Source organism: Bombyx mandarina, chromosome 05 (genome assembly GCF_030267445.1).
Source record: "Bombyx mandarina strain Sakado chromosome 05, ASM3026744v2".
NCBI classification, from domain to species: Eukaryota; Metazoa; Arthropoda; class Insecta; order Lepidoptera; family Bombycidae; genus Bombyx; species Bombyx mandarina.
This window is the reverse complement of record NC_143212.1, coordinates 17938004-17964111: the sequence shown is the minus strand read 5'-3', so window position 1 is coordinate 17964111 and position 26108 is coordinate 17938004. Positions and strand designations below refer to the sequence as shown.

The following is a 26108-nucleotide window of genomic DNA, read 5'->3' as shown; positions in this document are numbered from 1 at the left end:
TGTAACACGTAAGTTCATGCCACGACGGGATGGCCCGTATCGCGTAGTAAAAATAGTTAGTCCTACAACGTACTTCATAGCAGACTTGTCAAACAATGTCATCGGCAAGTATCACACCGCGGATTTAACCCACTCTCCGTCAAATTCAAGTACGGATCCAATTATGCCAAAGAGGCAGAGAGGAAGGCCGCGTCTTCAGACTAACAGTCCCAAGTTGGACTCGGGACGCGTTCCCAACTTGGAGGGGGAGTATGTAACGCAACGTTCCGTTTCGCGGGGCAACAGCAGCCAAAGAGAATGTGACTCAGGTCCGTGCCGCGACGACCCAACCCGCGCTACCCGCGCCCGCGCATCTGTTGCATCATTCGCACCCCCAATTAGTGCGCGCCAGACTTTGAAGCGGAATACACGCGTCCCCGGTCGATACCGGAACTAACAACCCGAGAGTCTCATGCCAGTCGGGCACCTAACATTAAAACACTAATTAATTGAGCGTTTCATTAGCTTTTAAGCTGAGTGACTATTAATAATTTATTTTTATTAAGTAATAAATGAGCAAAAAATAATACTTAACAAAAAGATATGAAATCCGAACAAAAACAGTTTCACTGTAAAAAATTGCGCCAAGTCCACGTTTATAAAACTCATCTCAATAACATTTGCACTTTACAAAAAAAAGAAGACTTCAATAGCTTTCATTCTCTACAAAAATATGTGAAATACAAAAAAATACCAAGAAACCGTCATAAAGATGAAAAAATTAAAAAAAAATTGTTTAAAATTTAAAAATAAAAAAATTAAAATTTTATCGTACTTGGCGCGCGTCATGAGTACCCCAAAATTTTTCGGAAGAATTTCAACCCGAGAAAAAAACAATTTTGCTTTAATATACAGTGAAAGCTGAAAAAGTTACCCAGGTTGTCTTTTTCGCTCTTGTTAGCGTTTTATGAGAAATTGAGACAGAACTACGGTAATTTTCAACAGCTCACTATATACCTATGGGCTATTATATGCCAAATCGACCACTTTTGCGTTCGACCCCTTTAGATTCAGCTGAAACTTTATTATTCTTTTCTACCCTTTGAAAAACATCTTTGAGAATTTTTTCAAATGTTTTGAAGCCAACGTATACATACGTATCGACTCGTAAGTAGCTTGTATTTGTATAAGCGAACACGAGAGGGTGTTAAGTTCAAATCATAAAAGATGAGTGGGAAATGAAAAAAATTCAAATAACATACGTATGAGATGTCGATTTTACTTAACTTTTGTAAAACTTATTATGAAATAATAATTCATTAATTACATTTATGCATTTCATAGGTTGACCTACTTATAAATTTCTAAACATTGAAAGGATGTTCATTTATCCTGAAAAATTTGGGGTACTCAATGACGCGCGCCAAGTACGATAAAATTTTTATTTTTAAATTTTCAACAATTTTTTTTTAATTTTTTCATCTTTATGACGGTTTCTTGGTATTTTTTTGTATTTCACATATTTTTGTAGAGAATGAAAGCTATTGAAGTCTTCTTTTTTTTGTAAAGTGCAAATGTTATTGAGATGAGTTTTATAAACGTGGACTTGGCGCAATTTTTTACAGTGAAACTGTTTTTGTTCGGATTTTGATTACTCGTATATTCGGTAATGTTCGTAGCACTCGTAGCACACGTAGCACGGGCGCTACGGGCTCGTTGTACGCCACTCGGGTGCGAGTCGCCGGGCGTATCGCGCGTGAGTCGTACTACGCTGCACGCCACGCGCTCGAACTGTATGCAATAACTTAGGACGACAAGTCGCGACTCGGCTCTAACTCTAACACTGGCGTGCTAGTGAACAGTGCAGTGTAGTGTAGTGTAGTGAGATCATAATGTTTATATAATGTTGGTTTTGTGTACATTTTTTGAAGCTGGTAAATACTTTTTTACATTTAATTGTTAGTTACGAATCATTATAGGGATTAGACACATTTTCCAACAAAAACTATGGTTATATTAAAATAATAAATAAAAACTCAAGTAAATTGTAAATATTGTCTAATAATCATAATTTGTTAAAACTTGAACATATAGCGAAACTGTTAGCCTTTTTTGTAAGGAAAGAAATGCAGATATAATGATTAATTGTAAATATGAAATTAACTTTGTTTGTCTGTTCTATTTTCACGCCCAATTCATTAAATCGAATTTGACGAAATTTGGTATGAAAATAGTTTTTTATCTGCTATTACTTAACCGCTTCTTGTCACGATTTTCACTCTTATTGAGTACTTGATATATTGATTTTTTTTTAATTAACATAACTCCTTTTAACCTGTCATCGCTGTGGAGCGAACTCACCCTATCTACTTTTTAGTTCGGCTAGATTTGAAGGTGCATGTTTTATTTTATTTTTTAATGAAAACTTTTCCTTAAATATAACTAGTCTGGCCATAAACTCTGTTATATAAAAACTTATTTTTTCTATTTTTTAATTATTTGGAATTTGTAACACGTATATTATTTTAAAAACTTCTTTCGATTTTGCGCCATTTCACATTTTTTCGTGTTTATTATCAAATTACAATACGGAATCGGGTATTAAAGGCAATAGGATTACAGTGATTGCCTTGCACAAAGTGGGTATGGAGTCGTCGGTCATATTCCAGAGACTTCAAAAGCTTGGTATCAGCCGTATGTTCGGATATAGTACTATCAACAGATACAACAACACTTCGTCTGTCGAAGACCAGAAAAGATCGGGGCGGCCGCGTGCTGTTGGAACTACAAAGGCTGTTAGTGCTGTTAAAGCCAGAATTCGTCCAACCCCATTAGGCATTAGGAAGCAAAAAATCTTATCGCGAGAAATGAAGATAAATTTTAATAATTTTAATAATGGTATATTACTTCTTTAAAAAAATGCATTTTCATTTGTAACAGAACTTATGGCTGGTCTACGTAGAATAAAGGGTTTTTAAATAAGTAAACTTCGTCCTTGACGCGGTACATCCTACGACACACGGTTGGTTTGAGTTGCAACGAGCCGGATGTCGTCACCCCATCCGCAGCTGCTGGCAGATGTACGAGTACATTCAATTAGCGAGACTGCGTTAGTGTAATGGGACAGCGGAATACATTTATTTCACTGTGATAGGTTTAAGTAAGAATGAAATAAAACAAATTTAGATGGTCCCTAACGGTGAAAAAAACGGATGGTCTCTACTCGCGCGGGCTGGTCTGGACGCGCAGAGTCGCTAGTACACCAGGCATGTTCTCGTTGAGACCACATCAACTTCAAAACTTTACGTTCGGCCTCCATTACAATATTTACCTACCTACCTACCTTTATGTAAACTGGAAATAAACTAGAGCGCCGGGGTGCAGAATAAACACAGTCCTGTGTATTTTAAGTTCTCTATTTCAGTTAGTAATTCCAATTATTAATTGAAGTTAATTATAACACGCTGTGTACTTACTAAAATAAAGGCGGACAGGCACTACGGTGTCTCAAACTGATACGTAACTTAATGCCAATAGTAAAGCCTTGTTCGAACTAGGCGAGTATTTTAGTCGAGTACCGAGTAATTTAGTGGCTAAACTACTCGCTACTCGCCCAAAAAAATAGTACAAAATGGATTGACTTGACTAAATTATTTACTAACCTACTCGACTAAATTTTTGGTGCTCAGACACATTTAGCAACTAAATTACTCGGTACTCGACTAAAATACTCGCCTAGTCCGAACAAGGCTTAAGGTTCGCTTTATTAGTGAGAGTGGATGACAGTATGTGACGTCGGCAGCGACTACGGCGTAGCAAGCCGAGAAGGTCTACGAACTTGTAGCACAACTAAAACTTATATTTTATAGTCCTTGTAATATTAAAAATGTCGGTAATTTATTGATTATTTATTGTCTTTGTAGGCCGACAAGTGTACGGTCCGCCTGATGGTGAGTGGTTCACGTAGCTCTTGGACCTCAGCTATGTCATTGACACTGCCAAACCGCTGCTAGCTGCTGAGCACTGGCCCCGACCTCGCTTGAAGAACGACATGTCGTACCGCATAAATAGCGTTCCGTATTTGAAGAAAACTTTAAAACTTAAAGAATCTTAGAGTTGACAATGTAAATGAATACGTTCGTTCCTAATGTTTCTTCTAGATCGTTAGGATACTTGTAGACTAGTTTATTGGTAAGATTTTTTAATTCGTTTGTCTATTTTAGATAAATTATAGAAGAAAATTTTTTTTTCGAAAACTTTTCATAAGAACTTTTACGCCCGGCCAATTGCACACTCAGAGCATCTTAACAGAGTAATAAACATTTGTGCGTAAATTTTCTTGTCCAGAAAAAGGTGTTCTTTCATTTAGCTGTGATTCATCTGGCTGAATGTTTCTAGTTCTATTGCGACGAGTATCGTAACGATAATAACCGTGGACTTCAGATATCGTTTCGGCTTTTTATTCATATTCAGATAGCTGTCTGTCTTTCATGTCCTGAAGAAATAAAGCCAGAGAACTATAGATCTCCACGACGGATGATAAATCAACTTGAGATTCTTGAAGCTTCTTACTAGCAGCATTAAATCGATCTAAAACTACTAGAACTGCTGAACTACTGCTAAGTTATTTTCTGACTAACTATAATTGCTGTTTCTAAATGCTGCAACTTTCGGTGCCTTCGCGCTCAGGTTATTTTAATAAAAATTTTTCTGAGATATGAATGAATACTAAAATGATATTTAATATTAGGTATATATGCATATCTACAGTATTTTTATTTAACGGTAAAATCAATTTGTGAAATTATTCAGATTTATTAATTCTTAAACGCTTTATAAGCATGAGATTAATAGAATAACAAAACAACAAGTAAAATATATCATTTGATAAAGACTAACTGATCTACTAAACAAATTATATCTTATTCATCATCATCATCATAGTCGGTTGCTCTTGGTAGAGCAGTCGTGGTCATGTGGAATTCTTGCTTATTAAAGCCTTGACAGATGTTTTCCGTAGTTTGCGAACCCAGATATATTAATAACCGAGATATATTATAAAAATTATTTATACTTGTCTCGAGATTGTTTCCGGTACATGTAGCAGTTACATTTACATGCGTCTCTATCGGCTCGGAGAGAAGAGACGGCTGCTGGGATGCGAGCTCGTCCGTGCTAGCGCTACTGATGACCAGTACTTTACACACTGGGAACTGTTAACTTAAAAGAAAATATTCCAAGCTTAGCAATTACACAAACTGTAAGGTGGGACCAGCCGGGTCCGTGCGTTTTGCGTAACGTTTTGTTGTTTCTGTGTGCAGATGTCGGAGCGGCGTCATGATCGGGACCCTAGTGCTGAGTCTCCTCTGTGCCAGCCGTGAGTACCATTCTCTATCTCTGTGCCTCCGCAGATAGGGTACACTTTAGATATTTGTAAATCTAAACTTTAATGTAAATGTGTATAATAATAAAAAGCCGATACAACACAACAACTTCGTTATTAATATGACACTCCCCGAAAAAAAAACAAAGGATAAAAACAAAAAATACTTTTATGTTTTACGAGTGTTCGTACAGAGTTTCTGTCCAGGGCGGTGTAGGCGGTGAGGGCGGCGAGGGCGGTGAGGGCGGCGAGGGCGGTGAGGGAGGTCCAGGCTGTCAGGGCGGCCAGGGTGGGCCGAGTGTGGCATCTTGAACAAAGAGAAACTTGAAGCCACTTAAAAGTCTAACTGCGCAACTTAAGTTTTAAAAATGTTCGCCTTCAGAGCTGCGGAGTTCCCAATCTCGGCTCCGGACCCTTATCTCGCAGGACGTGCCCGTGTCCGTACGGATCCGTATTATCGGAATAAAGCGTCCTCGGTCCGGGACGCAGTATTGGTACTTTGTTTTGATTACGTTCCGAGTCTCTCACTAGCAGCTGCTTCTTGTTCCCACGAAATTACTTGATTTTGTCTCTGTTGATCCTACCTTGAGATATAAGTTCTAAGATCTCAGTATACGTACAACAGCTGCCCCACCCTTCAAACCGAAACGCATTACTGCTTCACGGCCGAAATAGGCGAGGCGGTGGTACCTACCCGCGCGGACTCACAAGAGGTCCTACCTACCACCTTCTGCCGATATTTTAAAGGCATCCCTCACGTGTGTCGGCTAGTACATAATTATGTACGTGTACTGTACGTACTGTAGCTAGTGGTGCGGTCGGCCGAGGTACAAATCGATTCACACACCTCATGTCTCAAGAAGGATGACGATATTGACATTGTGATTTCTATGGGCTCGGTTTACTACTTAAAACAGCTGAACTATGAGTTCGTTCCTACTACTCGTATGTGCAAAAAAATAAAAACAGCTGGACAGTTTTTCACATAAATAAGTAAGTGACATTGTATCTGATATGATCCAAATGTAGAGCTCACCAGAGCTGGAGTCTAAGCGTGTGTATATACAGGCGGCTTCTCAGATGGACACAACAATGCAAATGAATCTTTCTATCTTTTCTATGTATACATAATGTCGGGTATCAGAGGGGAAACCCAACCAAACCGAAGATTTAGGAGATATAAATATTTTAAATACAATTTTAATGTGGTTCAGTTCGATTGTCGATATACACATATATAAAAGATTTCTGTATGTCGATAGCCAAGACCAAGTGTCGACCAAGAATGTTTTGAAGGTACAATGAGATCTCAAATTAAGTTCATCTGAATACTATTGAAATCAAACTAAGCTCAGGCAGAGCTGCGAAATACACTTAGTTAAGTAATACGAACAGTTTAGTGAACAAATGTTTATTTTATGTTAACGCTTACTAAAATTGTTGAGAGTTAAATATTTCTAATCTGTATCGTTAAAAGTTGACTGCACATTTCTCATTGTCGGTATCTATTCACAGAAAAATGTGTATTTTTATATAAACATTGTTTATATATACATACATTTTATATATAAATTATTTTGTGACTACCTACATATATATTTTTGCACATATATGTACATTTTTTTATAAATTATATATGTATACTATTCTTTCTGGAATTCCTTCAATCTTAGATGCTTACAGCTAGTAAAGTATTTATTGTAGGTCCTGTCCATTCTGTGCACACAGCTAGAGCTACTGCTCTAGTGCAGATATCATTATATGTGTACAGTGCAGCGGGCGAGGAGGCGCGCAGACTTCACTAATCGTTTTAACACCTCGTAGTTACACAACCGTACAACACAAACGACTCTGAGGGACGCGGTCCGATGTAGATGATTCCTTTGTACTCAAACTTGGGGCTTCACTCTTATTATACTATTTTCGTTGAAATTTGCTGAATTTTATTTTAAACGCACAGATCCAAGCGCGTTGCCACGAAGTATAACTTTGTAGTTTTTATCACGTAGTGGCGATGATAATAGCTCCGTGCTACAGACGGCTGCGGTCGGCGCAACGACACTCGCTACTGGAGGAGATGTTGAGGCTAAGCTCGAACATTATTATTAATGGCCTCAGCAGGCAAGCGAGCTCACGGCTCGTCCCGTATCACGTCATTGTTATTATTATTACACTGCGCTGGCGCTGCTCTTCAGTGCAACAGTATGTACATATATAGACGCGGCGGCTGCCGTGGAGCGACTGGCGCCGTGGTTCGTGGTGGAGGCGCCCCCTGTGGTGCAGTACGGGGTCGGCGAGGGGGTGCGAGTGACGTGCGTGGCGCGCGGGGACCCGCCCCCCGCCGTGGCCTGGCTGGCGGAGGACGGCTCCGCGCTCGAGGACGTGCCCGGACTCAGGTTCGTGTTCAGCTCCTGCCGCACAACGTCATCGTCTCGACCTGGACGCACTCACGTCCACATCCGACTGAATTTACAAAATCAACTTAATTGTGTTCACTTTCATTAACATTCACTTATAGTAGCTACCGTCACTCTGCCTAGTTCTGCCACGCAGCGGTCAGGTTCGTGAGGTAGGTGAGTTATGAAGTAATACGCATACATCTCATGTCCCTAGGTGAGTCCCTTCTCTTCGCAAATACTGCAGTGTCTGAAGGCGCATTTCGTGACCACTGAGTGTTGTCAGTGATGACATATGGTACTGGAACGTGATAGCTCACAATGGATCTTATTAGAAGGCTCACAGTCACTTAAAGAGCAATGGAAAAGCTATGATGGGAGTTTCCCGAGATCGAATCAACAACGAAGATATTCGCAAAAAAACTAAGGCGACTGATATAGTCCGGAGGATTGCAAGGTTGAAGTGGGCAGAAGGCTGGGCTGGGCCTGTAAAGTTCTCGAGTATCAACCGCGCACGGGAAAATGCAGCGAGGGTAGGCCTCCAATGCGTTGGACCGCTAAATGTGAGCTGCGGAGGACCGGCCACTATAGCGAGAATTGAAAGAGGCAGTGGAAGTCTACGGGCTGATGATGATGATGATGTTGACGAGAAGTGATCGGTAACCACATGCTGATAGTAATAACGTTGCGGTGTAGGTGTGTATAAATATGGTGTAAATTATATTTAAAGCTAAACCTGCTAAAATATATCTAGCAGCGGACGCGGAGTCCCGTGGGCACTTCCACGAGCACATTGTGCCTACCTAGTGCATCTACTACCCTACTCCCGGAGTACGTTGTACATTTTCAATACTGTACGCATCTTAAACTTCTACTGACCTTCCTTTCAAACATTAAACATGCACTGAAGCTAATGAAGAAGGGGAAATTGTCGGGTCAGGATAAAGCCACACACGAACGACTACGTTGTGGAACACCAGCACTTAAGTACCTTTTTGTGCTGTTCAATAAGGTTCTTTTCGAAGGTGCGATTCCAGAGGCTTGGAAAAAAGGATATGCGATTGCATAAAAAAGGGCATACCACCAAACTCACTGACTACCGACCGATATCCTTGCTGACTCATTCACAAACTATTTACGAAATTTATTACTTTGCGCTTTTCTAAAAAATTTGACTCAACACAACCAGTAGAATGGGCTGGATTTCGCAGTGGGTATTCCACAAACGACCATAGCCACACACTGTACGACAACTTGTGGAAATATGCAACGAATACAATCGTCCGCTGACAGCAGCCTTCGTAGATTATGAAAAGGCTTATGACACAGTCGAGCAATGGGCGATAATAAACTCTCTATAGATATCGCTAATTGACATCATATAGGAGGCAGTAAAATCTGCTTACCAGGATGCTATTCTTCAAATAAGTATGTATGAGTTGACTAATCCGGTGAAAGTGAAGTGAGGACTGCGACAGGGAGACACTATATTACCGAAATTGTTTACATCTTGCTCGAAGACATATTCAAGCTTATCGAACTTATTATTAAGAGCGATGATTGAAGAGCTTTACGACGTGTCTCTGCGAATTCATCTTCAAATGATCCGATCGCGAACTTAGTCTGACTATATGGCAAATAGTCTGCTTGTGCCGTGGCCGTACGCAGCCTACGCACGGGTGGGTAGCACAACGTTCTCATTAAAGACTAGACATTTGTGTCACAGCACACAACAAGGATTTACACGTATTGTCCTCTCGGATTCAACCGGAGTGCCGTCAAGACTTGGTGTCAAATAGTACGTTTGATAGCACTGGACCCGTTGAGGCAATCAGATTTGAAGTATAGAACAGCTAGTATTAGATCCCGGGCGGCGTCTGCGTCCGCGTGGCGCTCTCATCGTAACATCATCTCTCAAACAACCTATTGTTTTTACTTTAATTAATATATATTAGAATTTAATAATTATATTAATAATTAATTAATATACCATATATTTGACTGCAATTGTAAGAACACCTTTTCACATTGAATATTGTCAAGTTAGAGAATTGTATTGAAGCAAGTGCTTGGTGCGTGCAAGGTGCGAGGTTGTCGGTGTGTGCAGACGCGTGTACGGCAACGGCACGCTGGAGCTGGCGGGCGGCGCCGCGCCACGCCCCGCCGCGCTGCGCCCCGCCACGCTGCGGTGCCGCGCCGCCAACGCGCACGGCGTTGCGCTCTCCAGGGAGACGACGCTGCGCCCAGGTACTGTACACTGTACACATACGAGTATACCTACTGTGCCACACGCTGCCTGCTGCTCGCTACTCGCTACTCGCTGCTGAAGACAGTAGGCTGGACTTTGACTTTTGTCACTGTGCTCCTGGCGTTTTCCGGAAACTTTCTTACGCGTCTTCCACTTGTCACAGCAAACTATTCAGGGAACACCGTGGAAGGGAGATCGTTCTAGAGCCGGATAATACGAAAAGCGTTTGTCGGTTTTCTTCTATTCTGTAATATCTACCGCTACAACGAAACTAGTCAAATTTTTGCAAAAAAACAAGGCATATTACTCGTAGAAAACTTTATTATTCTCTATAAAATGTAAACAGTGGGTGCGTTGGGTGCGGTGGGTGCGGCCAGCTGGGAGGCCGTGCTGTGGGTGCGCGGCGCGGCGGCGGGCGGCGTGGCGGCGTTGACGTGCGGCGCCTCGCGCGACCCGCAGCTGGTGGAGCCCGCCGCGTGGTACCGCGGGGAGGATGTCCTGCACGTGGACCCTCCCACTCCAGGTGTGCGACGTATACACATAGTGTAATTCGAAGGAGCCCTCCCTCTGGCGTCTGTTATCAAACTGTAATTCTACAATAGAAATGTCTCGCTCGGCCGATAAATGACCCGCTGTGTTGGATAAATAATTGGTGTATCTCGTTTTAGGCAACCGAGTATAGTATTAAATACCAATACTTTCATTAACTGTCCACTAGTTGAACAGAATTAATATAGTCTCGACAACATAGATGTTAACAATTCGCCTGTCATTTGGCGTCATTTGGTTCTTCAACCTCACCATGTCTCAACATTAACTCGTCGACTTCGACTGAAATGAACTGTCGCTGATGTATAAGTGACTAATAACAAGCACACAGCACCTACGTCAAGCCATAGTAGCACTAATGAGTTCGACAACAAGATGTGAAGTCGCGACGCGGAGACGGATCGTTTCAAAGTTTCTGAGGCTCACGAGATCATTAACCGAATGTGGCTGCGACTTGGACTAATCCTCTTCAGAGTGTGGCGTCCTCCACACAGTGGCAGACATGCAAAAAAATCGTACGGTGTAATGTGCATAAACAAAACGTAAAAGCTCGACTCGTACGACGGCCGGTCACGTCATCTCCCGCCCGCCAGTCCGCACCACGCTTTCGCTTGCGACGCATGTGACACTGCTTTAATATTGTAAACAATCGTTCTACTGCCAATAAATATTTTTCATTTTGAATTTATAATTATCCACATATTCTTTCTGCTTTCCTGTGCTTGTGCTTCTTACCAAATACAAACTATTAAACTGTTGGTGGAGTGTTTAATTTGGGATACTCTGGAACACGCCGGGACAAACCCCGTATCTCCCGCTACACGGACCACCTCAAGAGCATTATATCTGGAAAGAGATGAAGCGGTTCACTCCTATATTAGGTTTGTTATGGGAGCCTTGTTCTTTAGGAGTATCGATAGGTCGTTACCTCGCTTGGTACGTGTGAACACTTCTTCGGTGATGGATGATGTGTCATAAAGGGTGTGGACGCTAGCGTTTACAATTCTTTGGAGCACCCAAAATGAAACTTACGGAACAATAAGTTTATCTATAGAGGAAGAAGCTTCAACTCGTCTGTCAAAACAAATTGAGTGTGTATCTCTAGCAATGGAATGTAATTGAAGTTTCCTACGCCGGCAACAGTATAATCAAAGTCTCCACAGTTCGCTCACAGATGTACTGTGCGCGCGATTAAGACAGTGAGCGCGCTGAAGAAACGTTTCGGTTTCGTAACGCAACCGGATGCTCTTTGGTTGTGCATCGCTAGACTCACACAGATGAATGTCGGCCGTTTATAATAACCAACCAACCAACTGGCAAACTAACGAAGGGCGCTGGGCTCATGTTGTAGGAGCTCAGCGTCACCCTTGGTTGGAGGGATAGAAAAAACGTAACGTTGTGAATTTATCAAAGGGAGAAAAGTATAAGGGATAAAATACGCAGAGGTTTCATTGCGGCCGGAAGTAATAAGGTCACACATATAAATCGTGGCGTCGCACCGGATGCGGATAAATCTATCATCCCGACTGCACGACCCGGCCTCAGCTGCCCGCCCGATATCTACCGCACGAGTCACGACGGACATTACATAGTATACAGCTCTAGCCACGTGTACTCGCTTGATTTCCTTTCAATAATAAATATATCATACTCCAATTGAGAAAAACCTTTACTTCATGTCTCGTTCTTAATTAGTACAGCCTGCTGGAAATGCTGCACAGTTTTTTTCAACAAGCTAGCCACTCGGTCTTTAGTAGTTGCCACAGAAGCCCATGGATACCATAACGGGAATGCCGCCTGCCACCTTGTAATATGAGACCGAAGTTCTAGTTGCATTGTATGACCGCTGTCCCATATTTCAAACTGGACCGCGTGACTCTAATCATTGGAATCAACAACAATAGAGGCAGTGAGCAATCGAAGCTTCGACGGCGCGTCTTGAAGTAGATACTCTCATTCTCAGCTACGGAACTGGAAGACGGAACTAAATATTTAAGCAGTTAGTTGGTACTTTAAGTAAGGAAGCTGGTGTGTGCACACACAATAAGTTATAAGTGGGTGTGTGGTGCGGGGCAGAGTCCCGGTACGTGGTCGCCGGGAGCAGCCTGCTAATCCGCGCGGTGTCGCCGGCGGACGCGGGCCCCTACAGCTGTCTGGCGCGGCACTCGCTCAGCTCCGTCACCAGGCGCTCGCAGCCGGCCACGCTCACCGTCACAGGTCATTACTTCATTTCAAATTCATTTTAAATTTCAAATGCTAAATCATTTAGTTAAGAATTTTACTCTGGTTCGTACGTAATTCCGGATGACCGTTTCGCTCGTTAAGGAAGACATGCGTCCTGATTGATTTTATTAAAAAACCCACCCATAAAGTCATGCGGTCACCATTAAGAAGGATTTCAGTCACTGTTCGTAGTCGTAGCGAGGTCCCGCGCCGAGCCTCGCTCGCAGCTCGGGTCTAGAGCGTATTCATCGAAATTCTAACCGCCTATGTCTAACATTGAATTGATAATCTAGTTTTATATATATTTTTTTTATTTAATTGCTTTGATGGTCAAAGGCGCTCATGACCCACTTGGTGGTAATTGGTACCCGGGCGGTCCCATAGGTATCACAGTGTGAGTGTTGCCGCTCGCCCCGAGGTACGAGTTCAAAGCTTCAGTTAAATTATATAATAACTGTTCTACCTCCACTGAGCATGCACTAAACACGACCCCACAGCGGTGCAACGGCGTTGTAAAAATTCAGTCCTGGATAATATCTTTTTAGTTTGTAAACAATACAGAACTCCATAAATAATAAAAAAATTGTCATAGCTCTTGACATTCTTCAGTAACGTCACAACACAATAATGTATAAATAATTAGGTTGAACGACGCGGCGTCGCTAGGTGGACGGTATTCATACTGTTCAATTAACGGCGGTTTGTGGTTCGATGTTAATTACAGTGTCACTCTGCACCAGACCATAATCTGATAACGCACGGGGATGCATATGGAGTACGACCACACCCTATATACAATATACACATCGTCGTACAACAACCGGAGGATGTATTGATTGGAGACAGTGAACCAATCTCTCAAATGCCAAATGTTACTTTTAATACGGATTCTATGAACCGTGTGATCTGTGGAAACGTTTGAGAAAATCCCGTCACTTCCTGTCCATCGTGGCCCGGCTCGCCCGGTGCCGGCGCTGTCGCCGCACGGTCGCCGCACGGTCGCTGTACTCAACCACAGAATACATCCAGAGCTATTTCCTACCACGTTCCTACCGTTACTTACGTACCATAGTTTCCAGGGAATGCACTGTCCTCCGCGCAGTTCACTATTCGCTTTGAGGGGTCTTCTACAAACGATGTTTATTAAAATAAATGATGGGTTAAGATGATCTATTAAGATGACCTACCGTCAGGTGGGTCATACGAACGCCTGCATTCCGTAGCAAAATAGGTATCGTAGGTTGAGGTGGACGGGTCTGTTAGTCCGACATTCTCTCTCAGCAGCTCAGTCACCCGACGGGCTATTGCTACGTAGGAACCCTTGGCTTTTCCTTGAAAACTTCCCAGTTCTGTAAGTAATTGTGAACGGTACATGTCGTGTGTCGCAGCGAGCGCGGTCGGCGCGGCCCCGGGGCTCGTGTCCGCGAGCGAGCTGACCGCGCGCGCCGGCTCCGCGCTGTGCCTGCCCTGCGCCGCCGCCGACCACCCGCCGCCCACCTACTCGTGAGACTATTACTGCGGATCTAATACATAATACAAGAAGATCTAGCGATCTTCTGATACTCCTTACATCCTAGAAGCTTCTGAACTGAGATTTTTTTATACTATATTTAAGTACTTACATATGTATAAAAGTATTAATACCTAATTAAAGTTTATTGAGTAGTATATGAATGGCTAAGCATTTGAAACCTTGGAGCTATTGTATGACTATATGCCGATTCATTCTGTATCTACTATAATATTTGAATGTGCAGTAAAGGCCAGGTCGGCGACACGTCGGTGCAATGCTCTATGATATAAACGCCAGGTGGTATCGCGAGGTGGCGGGTCGGCTGCAGCCGGTGGAGTCGTCTCCGGAGGCGTGGTGGTGGGCGGGCGGCGCGGCGCTGTGCCTGCCCCGCGCGCGCCCCCAGCACGCCGGCGCCTGGCTGTGCAAGGCGTACAACGTGTTCGGAGACGCCACCGCGCAGCTCAGGATACACGTCACCGACACACTCACAGTCACCGTCGGCCCCTCGGTGCTGGTGCGACCTTCATCATTCAACCCACAACGAACACACAGCGACACACAGAGCATTGGCAGACAGCTGTATGTCTGCGGGTGGTTGCGTGCAGGTGGCGGAGACCGGCAGCACGGTGCGGCTGAACTGCTCGGCGTCGGATCCGGTGGCGCGGCTGGCGTGGCTGCACGACGGCGCGGCCGCGGGCGTCGGCGCCGCGCTGCTGCTGCGCTCCGTCAGCCGCTCGCACCGCGGCCTCTACCAGTGCTTCGCGCGACGACCTCACGACAGCGCACACGCTGATCTAGAACTCAGGCTTGGAGGTTAGTTAAGCTAAGATAACTCCTTCTATTTTGGATTTGAAAACTTATATGAGGTTTCATCTTGACCTTCTCAAACTTGAATGAGGATTTTCCGTTACTATTTGCTTCACTTTTGTGATGATAACTTCAATTGCAGATGTTGATAGCCTACTAGAGCGAGGCAACTCCTGCATCATATCTCAATAAGCACGTCTTTTTGATAAAACCGATTCACCGTAACTGTTCAGTAATTTCCTACACGACAGTCTATAGGCGATGATCAATTTTATGACAAAGCAAAAAAAGTAAGACAGTGTTCATCTTCATTGTGAAACTCGCAATAAGCACTACTAAAAGTTGTGCCGATCTAACAACAACAAGAAAAAGAATCATTCAGTCCCGAGAATTTTTTAACTGAATGTATAGTTACGATATTAATTAAACAAGATAAATCAGTGGAAGAAGTACAATATTTTAAAATCAGAATGTTTCGAAATAAATGGAAAATGTGGCTACGGCGTAGCGTCACCTCCGTTGGCTACATGGTCTACGAAGTCGAACCAGAGTGATGGCTACGACAGACAGAGCTGCATACACACATACAGATGACCATGCAACTGAGGTGTGGAGAGTAGATGTTGTTGATTAAAACACGTACTGTCTGTACGACGTCTTTAATTATACTGAACTACTGACTTACACACTACACAGCTATGTATAAAATTAAATGAAATAAACAATAATTAAACACAACCGGCGAAAGAAATAATCCCATGCAAAACATTTTACACTGTGTTTGAATTATATAAATTATACTTACCTAATGTTTAAAGAACTAAAAATCGATGTGTAACTTGTAAGAGTAAAAATAAAATAGGGTTACAAAGTTATTAAAAAAAAAATGTTTGTATTTCGTAATAAAACCACATATAAGTCTCACCACCACTTTCAAGTCCAAAAATTTAACCCTTATAAACAGACGACCCAATAGCTTACCTGATGGTGAATGGTTACCGTTGTTCATGGACATCAGCAATGCCAAGTTTACAGCCAGACCGCTACACACCAATGATTTTTATTCTGAATTTATTTTATTTATATGTATGGGTAAAGACACAACAGTCTCGTCGTAAGAAAGCCTCAAAAATATAATCCATTTACTTCAATAAATCGGAAAAAGAAATCTCTAACATTTTCGTTTGAATAGAGCACAAATCGAGCGGGAAAAATCTTAACGAAATACATCGATACCGGTTTATTAGATGAGAGCTGACGAGGGTGGGGGGTGGGGGTGGGGGCCAGCGACGCGAGGGGGCAGGGTGAGACCCACAGCGGAACTCAATCAATCTCATTGTCGGTGTAGTGTCTGAGGCGGAATCAATCAGGAAGGCCCGCGCCAGCATTGTGTCTCGGCGGTGACAATAGACCAGGGAGGGGTGTGTAGCCGGGGGGAGGGGTCGGCGACCGTCCTCGGTACACAACGAGTCGGTTTAACTAATCAATGTGCTTACACTCAGCGATGCCTTTTTATTCCCACCGTATGTTTATCCTAATGGTACCTATAAGGCGTACTGTGAGCTTGCTCGGTCGGGTTTCACTGCGTCGCCTGTTCATGCCGCTATTGTACAAAACGATTAAGACTTCGACCTCACGTCACAAAACGCGTGTTCACTCTCACGCTGTCTGGGAGCTTCAGTACCCACTCAACAACAGGTGGACCGAAACTGGTTCACACATCTCTCCAACCAAAAAAAAACTTAATTAAAAACCACTTAAAACGATAGATTCCCGAGACACTTATGAAGTCGTTGTGGCCTTAAGGATAAGACGTCTGGTGCATTCGTATGTAGCGATGCACCGGTGTTCGAATCCCGCAGGCGGGTACCAATTTTTCTAATGAAATACGTACTCAACAAATGTTCACGATTGACTTCCACGGTGAAGGAATAACATCGTGTAATAAAAATCAAACCCGCAAAATTATAATTTGCGTAATCACTGGTGGTAGGACCTCTTGGGAGTCCGCACGGGTAGGTACCACCACCACACCTATTTCCGCCGTGAAGCAGTAATGCGTTTCGGTTCGAAGGGTGGGGTAGCCCTTGTAACTATACTGAGATCTTAGAACTTATATCTCGAGGTGGGTGGCGCATTTACGTTGTAGATGTCTATGGGCTCCAGTAACCACTTAACACCAGGTGGGCTGTGAGCTCGTCCACCAAAACTAAGCAATAAAAAAAAAAAAAAAAACACTGTTGCTCACCTCTGACGAAGAGAACAGGAGGCCCGCGAGGCCCGTATGTAGCGGCACTGTTGTCTCCTCGTGTCCACTGCATCTCTCTGTCGCGCGGTGACCAGAATGCGCCGATCAGACGATACACGAAACTGCACTCTAGGGGGATCCGAGAAGCCTGTCGCGCTACTTGCTGACAGTTGGAAGCTTCAACAAACACCTTAAGGTGCTTTCAGTATGCTGAAGCTGAACTAAGGGTCCGGTGCAGTAAGCCGCGGGAACCCTTAGCGCTGGAGGTATGAGCCGAGAGCACCGCCACCGGTCTTATTTAATGACTCTGTTTTTTTTTTAATAATTTGGCTCCAACGCCTTTGGCATTGATTTTGCCAATGTCAAAGTATTTACAAAAATGACAGGTGCTTAGAGAGGGAAAAAATTACTAAATCTAAATACAAATAAATTTGGTCGGTTTTTCCATACGCGAATCTGTGGTTTTACGAACAGCACAAACAAATATATGTTAGACTTACTACTTTAGAGATAAATATTATTAGCAGATAAAAATGTACACAGAATATTTACATGTTTAGAATAGACTAAAGTTAATAAATAATTATTAATATTAATAGGCCGGGGAATGTCATTGGGAAGGATATCATAAAGAGGGCATACGATATTGGGGCAGTCGAAGAAAATGTGATCCAGGGTCCCTCATCTAATCCACACTCACAAAAAGAATGGTCACGGACTCTAATTTTGGCAAGAAAAACAGGGGAGCAAACATGGTCAAGTCTAAGACGGATTATAGCTGAGACAATTTTTTTAGGGAGGTGGCAGTGGGAGGAAAACCAAGGCTTAGAGGGCAGGGTCGGTTGTAAGTTACCATGATGCTTACCTACTGACTGACGAGAAATCTGCCAGCTTTCATTCCAAGATTGAAGCATATCAGGTTTTGCCAGGGAATGTAAATCTCGAGGAAAAATTTTGTTGTTACAGCCCATGATAAAAGCCTCCTTAGCACAGGAGTCAGCAAGCATATTCCCACTAATTCCGCTATGACTTGGGATCCAGACGAGAGTGACATCAAGACCGGAGCAGCGACATTGAAATAGAGTTTCTTTAATTTTTTATATAATTTCTAAATTGACTTTTGAATGCGATGGAAATTTAATTATGTCTTGAAGACAGCTTAAGGAGTCCGAAAAAATTATTGATTTATTTAGACCGCGGGTTTTAATAACAAGAGCTGCTTCTAAAAGAGCAACAGCTTCACCAGAGTACACAGAGGAAGTCTGAGGGAGTTTGTATTTTAAGGGGATTTTAAACTTGGGGATCCATACCGCAGCACCGACAGGACCATTTTGGGATAGTTTAGATGGATCCCAATATTCAAAAAGGTAGTGGGACGAAATAAAAGACAGTCAAAACGACTCTGTTTACTGATCCATTTTGAACAGTGTTTTGTTTTTTATTGCTCTTGTAAGCAGACGAGCATACAGCCCACCTGATGGTGAGTGGTTACCGTCGCTCATGGACTTCAGCAATGCCAGGGGCAGAGCCAAGCCGCTGCCTACCAGTTTTGATGCATATACATATTTTGAAACAAGCACGTTACGATCACGCGTACTGAGCGTATACTATTATATTATAGTTAGGTACTATTGTGATCATAAATTAGCTTTTTACCCTCGATTATAGAATATAATTAACACGCCTTAGAAACATACAGATTTCATATTCACATTGGCGAGCAGTTACAACGTAACAACAAGTAACAATTCGTTTGTTATTCATAATAGCGACGACAGTACTAGTTAATAACGGACGGGTAAGAGTGTGACACGGAGCGCCGCCGCCCGGCAGCCTCCTGCGACTCGGATGAGCGTCGGTTCAATTACAGAGAACAAGCGGATGTTTGGCCTCCACTCGGAGACTCACTCGGAGTATATCCCCTAATTAAATACTGCATCAGCCCGTGAAATATACACAATTTAATGTAAAATAAAAAAAAATATTGACATGAAAACAGTAATCTTATTTTTTCTTTTAAAGTTTGTATTGGATGTGATATTTTGAAATAATGAGACCCAAGCATAAATGCTACATAATTATAATAGTATTCTGCTTTAAGTTGTCTTTTAACCTCAAGCAAATTTCCAAAATTGAATCACTTCAAAAAACTTTTCAAGGTGTGTTTAATTGAGCATTCAACAAAACGGCCACTTCACTTCACTTCAGCACTTCACAACACAAAGCGCACAGCTTACATTTGGAGAGCACACACACGCGGCGCGGCGGCGCGAGACAAAACTGTAATGATGTTAGGAAATAGTAAGCGCGCCCGAGACTACATCGAAACGTATTAAAGGAGACGGAAAATCGTGGGCCAAAAATGTAATAATTTGGAATGTAGTCTAAAAATTTTGTCATATTTTTTTATATAAGAATTAAAAATATCACCTCAATCCTTTTACTGGGACCGGAGAAAAATGAGAAAATTAGTTTTTGTCGGTTTAGCGGTGTGATCGATTTAAATAATCGATTACAGGATTATAAAAAGAAAAACCTTGCACTAGGTAATGAATGCAAAGTAATTAAATGAGCGATTTATACTTGTTGTATACAAGTGCGGTATACGGCGAATTTAATTACGATTATATACATAAATAAAGAAATAGTCTATTATTACTTAACAAAGTAATATGATTATCGATTTCAAATCGATTAAAATCAATTGTATTTTTAATGACAGCTTTGACAATAAGCTGATATGACGAACGAATTATTGTATGTAGTTGATGTAGAGTATTAATGTTCCGAACAGACTCAGCGCCGGAGTTGCACTACACCTTCATAGAGCAGGCGCTCCGGCCGGGGGGCAGCGTGTCCCTGCGCTGCGCTGCCTCGGGCTCCCCGGCGCCCAGGATCTCGTGGCTGCTCGACGGACAGCCCCTGGATCAGTTCGGAAACCAACACCGGTACGCCGCTTTAGTAACGCTTTCATATGGTTCATTACAGGAGCTGCTTCAGATGGACCTCACGTAGTACGAGAAGCATGTTGATGCCAATTTCAAATTACACGGTGCACAGTGCACGGAATACGATGCATTTGAGTATAACCATTATGTAGTCACTTTAGGATGTGTACTGAAGGTTACAATCATTAGTTACAGCTGTTAATACGTACGATTGCACAGTTATTAGGTTTATAGAGGTGGAGGGCTCTTTCATTACTTTAGTTTTCCATGTTCAGTAGGTACACAGCACAGCAGTGTATTGCGTGTACTGCTCAGGTACTTCATAAGCGAGGAGTCGTCGGCGGGCGGCGACGTGGCGTCTGCGCTGAACGTGAGCGCGGCGACGGCGGCGGCGGGCGGCCGCTACTCGTGCCGCGCGCACAACCGCCTCGGACGCGCCGAGCACTCCGCCAGGCTCAACATCTACGGTCACTACACATTTACTTCTTAGCAATAATTGATCCTAAACAAATGAATGCATACCGTCATTACACAAGTAGTGTACAACCCATTAGTGACATGGCATTGTCTGTGTTGTATCAGGTCCTCCTTCGATCCGCGCGCTGGGTCCGGTGCGGGTGGTGGCGGGCGACAACGTGACGCTGTACTGTCCCTATGCCGGATATCCGATCAGGTCTATAGAGGTGCATTCTAGGATCATTCCTCTTACACGCACCGAACGAGCGAGTCGCGCGGGCACCCCCGCTCCCTCGCCTACTCAAATATCGCTTTACTTCACCAAAAGCAAATTAATATTTCAACGTCGATATTTGAAAGGTCTTCATTGCAGCTGCTTCTTTCTGGCAGACAGACCCCTGTCATTGTTCCTCATAACATCGAACAAATATTGTTGGATGATGTATTGCAATGTTGCAAAAAAATATACAAAAAAAAAGTTTTTGCTAAATATTTTTTTTTATTGGAACGAAGTTCCTTACGGCAGGCTTGGAGGGGATAGGGATTTTGCTGCGCGACCGAACTGAAAAAAATGTGATAGTAAAACCGTAAGAAAAAATCCGTGGAAAAAAGTGCGTGGAATAAAACCGTTAAATGAGACGTGCGCAGGCGCGACAGTCGCATACACAAGCGAGTAGTGTATAATACCTTTGTCTTTCTCCCTCTTTCTTTTCGTTCTCTCATCCCTTCTCTCTCTATTTTGTAATTATTTCTATTTCTATGTAATTTTATGTTGTCAAACAAAAATAAAGAGACATATTTTGTTATTTTAATTGATAATTTGAATTACGATTTTATTTTTATTTTACGTAATTTATTATTTCCTAAAATACTGAATTTCCTAAATACTTTCCTGTACTTAAATAAAAACTAATCAGCAAAATTTAAGAGAAAAATCAAGAAAACCAACATAAAATTGAGCACGATTTTGTTTTTGCAAATTGTGTCGATTCTACCTTAGCCGAAGGAACTTCGTTCTTACCTGGTGTCCCACGACACCACATAATTAGTTTTTTGCTTAAGTAGGTGGACGAGCTCACGGCCCACCTGGCGTGGAGTGCTTACCGGAACCTAAAGACATCAAAACTTAAATGCCGCCACCTACCTTGAGATATTATGAGTTCTAAGGTATCAGTATAGTTACAACGGCTGCCCCACCCTTCAAGCCGAAACGCGTTACTGCTTCACGGCAGAAATAGGCGGGATGGTGGTACCTACCCGTGGGGACTCACAAGAGGTCCTACCACCAGTAAAAAAATTTGTGCATGTGGAGCTCTCCAACCAGCAATTATTTTTGTGCAGTTCAGTAACATGGTGGGTGCGGGGGTCCGGCACGGCGGTGGGAGGCACGGGGCGGGTGTCGACTCGGGGGGCAGCCTTGCGACTGTCGCCGGCGTTGCCTAGCGATGCCGGACACTACGCCTGCGCAGTCGCCGCGCCCTCCGGTCCCGCGGCCCGCAGAGATATAGAGATACAAGTTCGAAGTTAGTATGCGCTCAAATAATGTCTCACTTTTTGTTAAAGAGGACGACGGTCAGCCGTGACAGTAGTGTGTGGCAGTGGTGCGATTCCCGTACAGTCCCGCTTTGCGTGATAGCGCGCTATGTATATGGCAAGCCTAAGAAAGGTGGTATGCATGAAAGGATGACTGAGGACGGAAGAGTTTTGATGTGAAACATCTATAGCCGCACGTAAACCGATTTCTGGCGTGACGACGCATGCCGTGGCGACGCGTCGCCACGCTATATGATGGTATATATATACAGTCTATATGCAGTAGTGTGTACGGTGTGGCGACGCGTCGCCATACGCAATCGACTGTGCGATTCTCTCCCACTCGATCCGGCGTTAAGCCATCTCTCTCGCTACACTGAGCTCGGATACCTATAGTGTATACTCCGTAGTGTATACAGTGTTGTTTACTACAGTACACATAACCTGTGTTTTACTTGAAAACAAATTATTTTTTCGTAATATTTTATTTTATCATTATGACATATTTAGTTCCTATCACAATCTGTTCTTTTCTGCATATTACTTTTACAAAATAATGTCGATGTTTCACATCTGTCAGGCGTCCCGTGACGGATCACATTTTTTTTTAAAAAGGAAATTGAGTGGTGCCAGGACAACCAAAATCAAATAAAAATGTATTCAGCAACGTATGTATGTGTCAGCAAGGATTTTAAGGGCCTTTTGGAAGGAAACGAAGCTTTGAAGTGTGGTGCGAGCTTGCCAGGTAGTATGGAGGGTGTGTGAGAGTAATGAGACTGCGGAGATTTTTAGGGAGTACTTCACAGTTGAGTCGTGGCCTGAGTCTGGAGACCCCGGGATGAGTGAGCTAGAGTTACGAGGCGGCGGTCTCTTAAGTACTGCGCAGGACGACGGGCGAGCTTTTAAATTACGACAAAGGCCATATCACCTGAACATGACAACCTTACCATAGAACGCCTTTAATATGCCGGAACGCATTCATCGCGAGTATTGGCGATATTCTTTAACATACATAATCGTAGGACGCTCTAGCCTCCCGGTCAACCTCATGCCTACAGTGGTAGAAGGGTGATAGGAAGAGGGATGTCTCAGATAAGAGTAACTTCCGTCCAATTTCATCGGAAACTGGTCCATTGAATCCATCTTAATTTAATTTTATATTGTATTTTAAATTTAAAAACTTTTAATGTAATTAATTTTATTGTTAGATATTTATCCCTATATAATGTGCAATTGAAATAAATTGACTTTATTTTATACATGCACAGACATGTTCACGATATAGTTGGTTATAAGTCGTTATCAGAGACCATAGGCAGTAGGCGTACAGACTCCATCATAGGTGTTGTAGGTGTTGGTGCGTACTGCACGTGTCGTGAGACAGCACATGTAGTTGCCGCCATCTTGTCCATTTCTGACGCTAAGCGATCATGCATTCTGATTTGATGGGTGCGTCAGTCGCTATTGCTATACAACTTAACGACTTACACCCCATGTGTCAAGGTGGGTGGCCACATTCACGTTTCGATGACTGTGGTCCTCGAGAGATGCTTGAAGTCCGGTGGACTGACAGTGCGCTGGCTTGCCTTCGACTGTCAATAAAGATAGAGATAAGATATCACAGACGATTCCTCCCGTCATAGATCCACCAAAGATTTCGCCGTTCATGTTTTCATCGGAGCTGACGGAAGGCAGCTCTGTGCAAGTGCTGTGCGGAGTCTCCTCCGGGGACAAGCCCATGTATTTCTCTTGGTTCAAGGACGGGGCTCCTCTGCCGTCTAACTTGCAGGTACTAGTATCGATCTTACCTATTACTGTGACCGTAAGGAAGTTGTGTAAGAGAGATTGCACATTAATTGATTTAAAATGAAACTCGTTATCGAATTGTGATGAATGCCTTACTTTAGATGGTTCAGTTCTTGTACTGGTGTAATATCATGACGCATGTGTCATGATCGCCTTATTGTTGCCGCCGCTGACTACTCCTTGAATCCTGATTAAGCAGGAGCCAGTCACCGTCAACACCCTAAAAAACGTCCTTACGGATCCATCAGATTCAATAACCGTTGCATTAGACGCCTTTTGCTCTAACACTAGGAGCAGGCTTGGGGACCCCGGTAACCGTACTCGTCGAACTCGACAAAGAGGTCGACGGGCAACCTAACCTAAACATCAGCCCGCGGAGTTTCACGCCGGATCTTCTCAGCGGGTCGTAATTCCGATCCGGCAGTAGATTCATTCGCGAAGCAGTTAATCTTGAGTTGTTAGGTCTCCTTTGGAGGCGCTCGGGTAGCTGTTGGCAATTACCACCCGTAATGGCTGAGCCTTTGCTCGGGCACCTGTCCTAGTGAAACTGGAACGGCCTCCGGGCCACCAGTATTCCTTCAATCATAAAAAAAATCATGACACTAGATAGAAGAAAAGAGTCTGAACGAGTTCTCCCTGCTGATGTTCTCCGAGCTGACGTCTCGTCACAGCGGCGCCTACACGTGCCGCGTCTCCAACCACGCAGCCTCCGTCAACTACACTGCCACGCTCAGCGTCAAAGGTAATCAAACGCGATGGCGGCGACGCGGCTAACAACTCGCTCATTTCTTTTAGAAAATAAAGACAAACGTTTAAGTGTAGACAATAATCGTAAACTTCTAACAAAACTCTTATGTAATCCAATTCTCGTGAACGATAAACATGGCGCATTATTGGGATGAAAGTGGCAGCAATCATAACGTAAGTGAGCAGTCATAGAATAAATTCGCACCCTCTCTTTTAAATAAAGTACTGTAATATTCTACAATCTCCCTACATATTTTAAGTACTGATGTTAGGGTGTGTTGCAAGGTGGCACGGGTGCGATTAGGAAGTATTCATAATATTCGTTCCGACTTAAAGAGCGGGGCAGCCGTTAAATTGTATAGTTGAAACATCAATGTCGGGTCTCGGAATGAACTCGGCAACATTCACGTTATGACACTTGTGACTTCTAATCGCCACTTATAATCAAGTCGATGTACCTAAACTTGGACTTGTCCAATAATCAATAATTCTAATTTTGATAACGTGTCTGTACGAGTGTCTGTTCTATAGCTCTACGAGTATAGGCAAGTACACAACAGTTGAGTGCCTTGACCCCGTCTACTTGTCAACAGATTTTCTCTTTGTTTGTTTGTTTCTTCGTTTAGTTGTATCGAAGAGCATTAGAATTATCAACAAAATAATTTAAACAATTTTTTATTCTTTCCTTTGAATAAAAAATGTCAATAACACAACAAAAAAGAGAATGTAAAACATGATAGTATATGTAGATCGATCGGTAATCCTGAGGTGTCCGTCATTACGATACCAATATTAATGATGATGAATGTGGCACCGCTCAGTGGCGCCGAGCTGGGTGAAGGAGCCACAAGAGGCCGCAGTACTGCTCGGAGCCCCACTTCTTATAGAGTGTGCTGCAAAAGGATACCCCACACCTGACATAGTTTGGTTCAGAAAAATAGGTAATGTTTTAACATAATTTCAAATTTCTGAAAATTATTTAAAAAATAGAAAATAATTTTTGAGCATAATTTTTTCAATATAGGTGATGGAATCTCAATAGGAGAAAGCACTGAGCAGTGGGAACAAGTGAGAACCGTTGAATGGAGCTCTAGTCCAGAGCTCGGCTTGCAAGCCAATAACGGGACCTTATCTGCCGGGACTGCTGCTAGAGCTCATCAGGGCCTCTACCGGTGTCAAGCTGATAATGGAGTGGGTCCTCCCCTGGTCAAACACCTCAATATTACAGTTCACGGTAAGAAGGGGACTTCAATTCTTTTGTGTTTTCTTGCA

The 26108-nt window shown here is 43.0% G+C and overlaps 1 protein-coding gene across 1 annotated transcript in view; it reads left to right on the top strand.

Moving 5' to 3' along the window:
* Nucleotides 1–1698: 1698 nt before the first annotated feature.
* LOC114250701 (cell adhesion molecule Dscam2) overlaps nt 1699–26108 on the top strand; it is a 46728-nt gene continuing 22318 nt past the window's right edge. The window contains exons 1-17 of the mRNA XM_089727517.1: nt 1699–1913; nt 5301–5356; nt 7581–7758; nt 9866–10005; nt 10353–10529; nt 12632–12772; nt 14167–14281; nt 14589–14805; nt 14897–15104; nt 20141–20294; nt 20610–20761; nt 20877–20967; nt 22092–22273; nt 23927–24072; nt 24696–24831; nt 25658–25777; nt 25861–26070. Of these exons, the coding sequence (XP_089583643.1) occupies nt 5317–5356; nt 7581–7758; nt 9866–10005; nt 10353–10529; nt 12632–12772; nt 14167–14281; nt 14589–14805; nt 14897–15104; nt 20141–20294; nt 20610–20761; nt 20877–20967; nt 22092–22273; nt 23927–24072; nt 24696–24831; nt 25658–25777; nt 25861–26070 (2407 nt within the window). The 5' untranslated portion in view covers nt 1699–1913; nt 5301–5316. The remainder of the gene's footprint in view (nt 1914–5300; nt 5357–7580; nt 7759–9865; nt 10006–10352; nt 10530–12631; nt 12773–14166; nt 14282–14588; nt 14806–14896; nt 15105–20140; nt 20295–20609; nt 20762–20876; nt 20968–22091; nt 22274–23926; nt 24073–24695; nt 24832–25657; nt 25778–25860; nt 26071–26108) is intronic.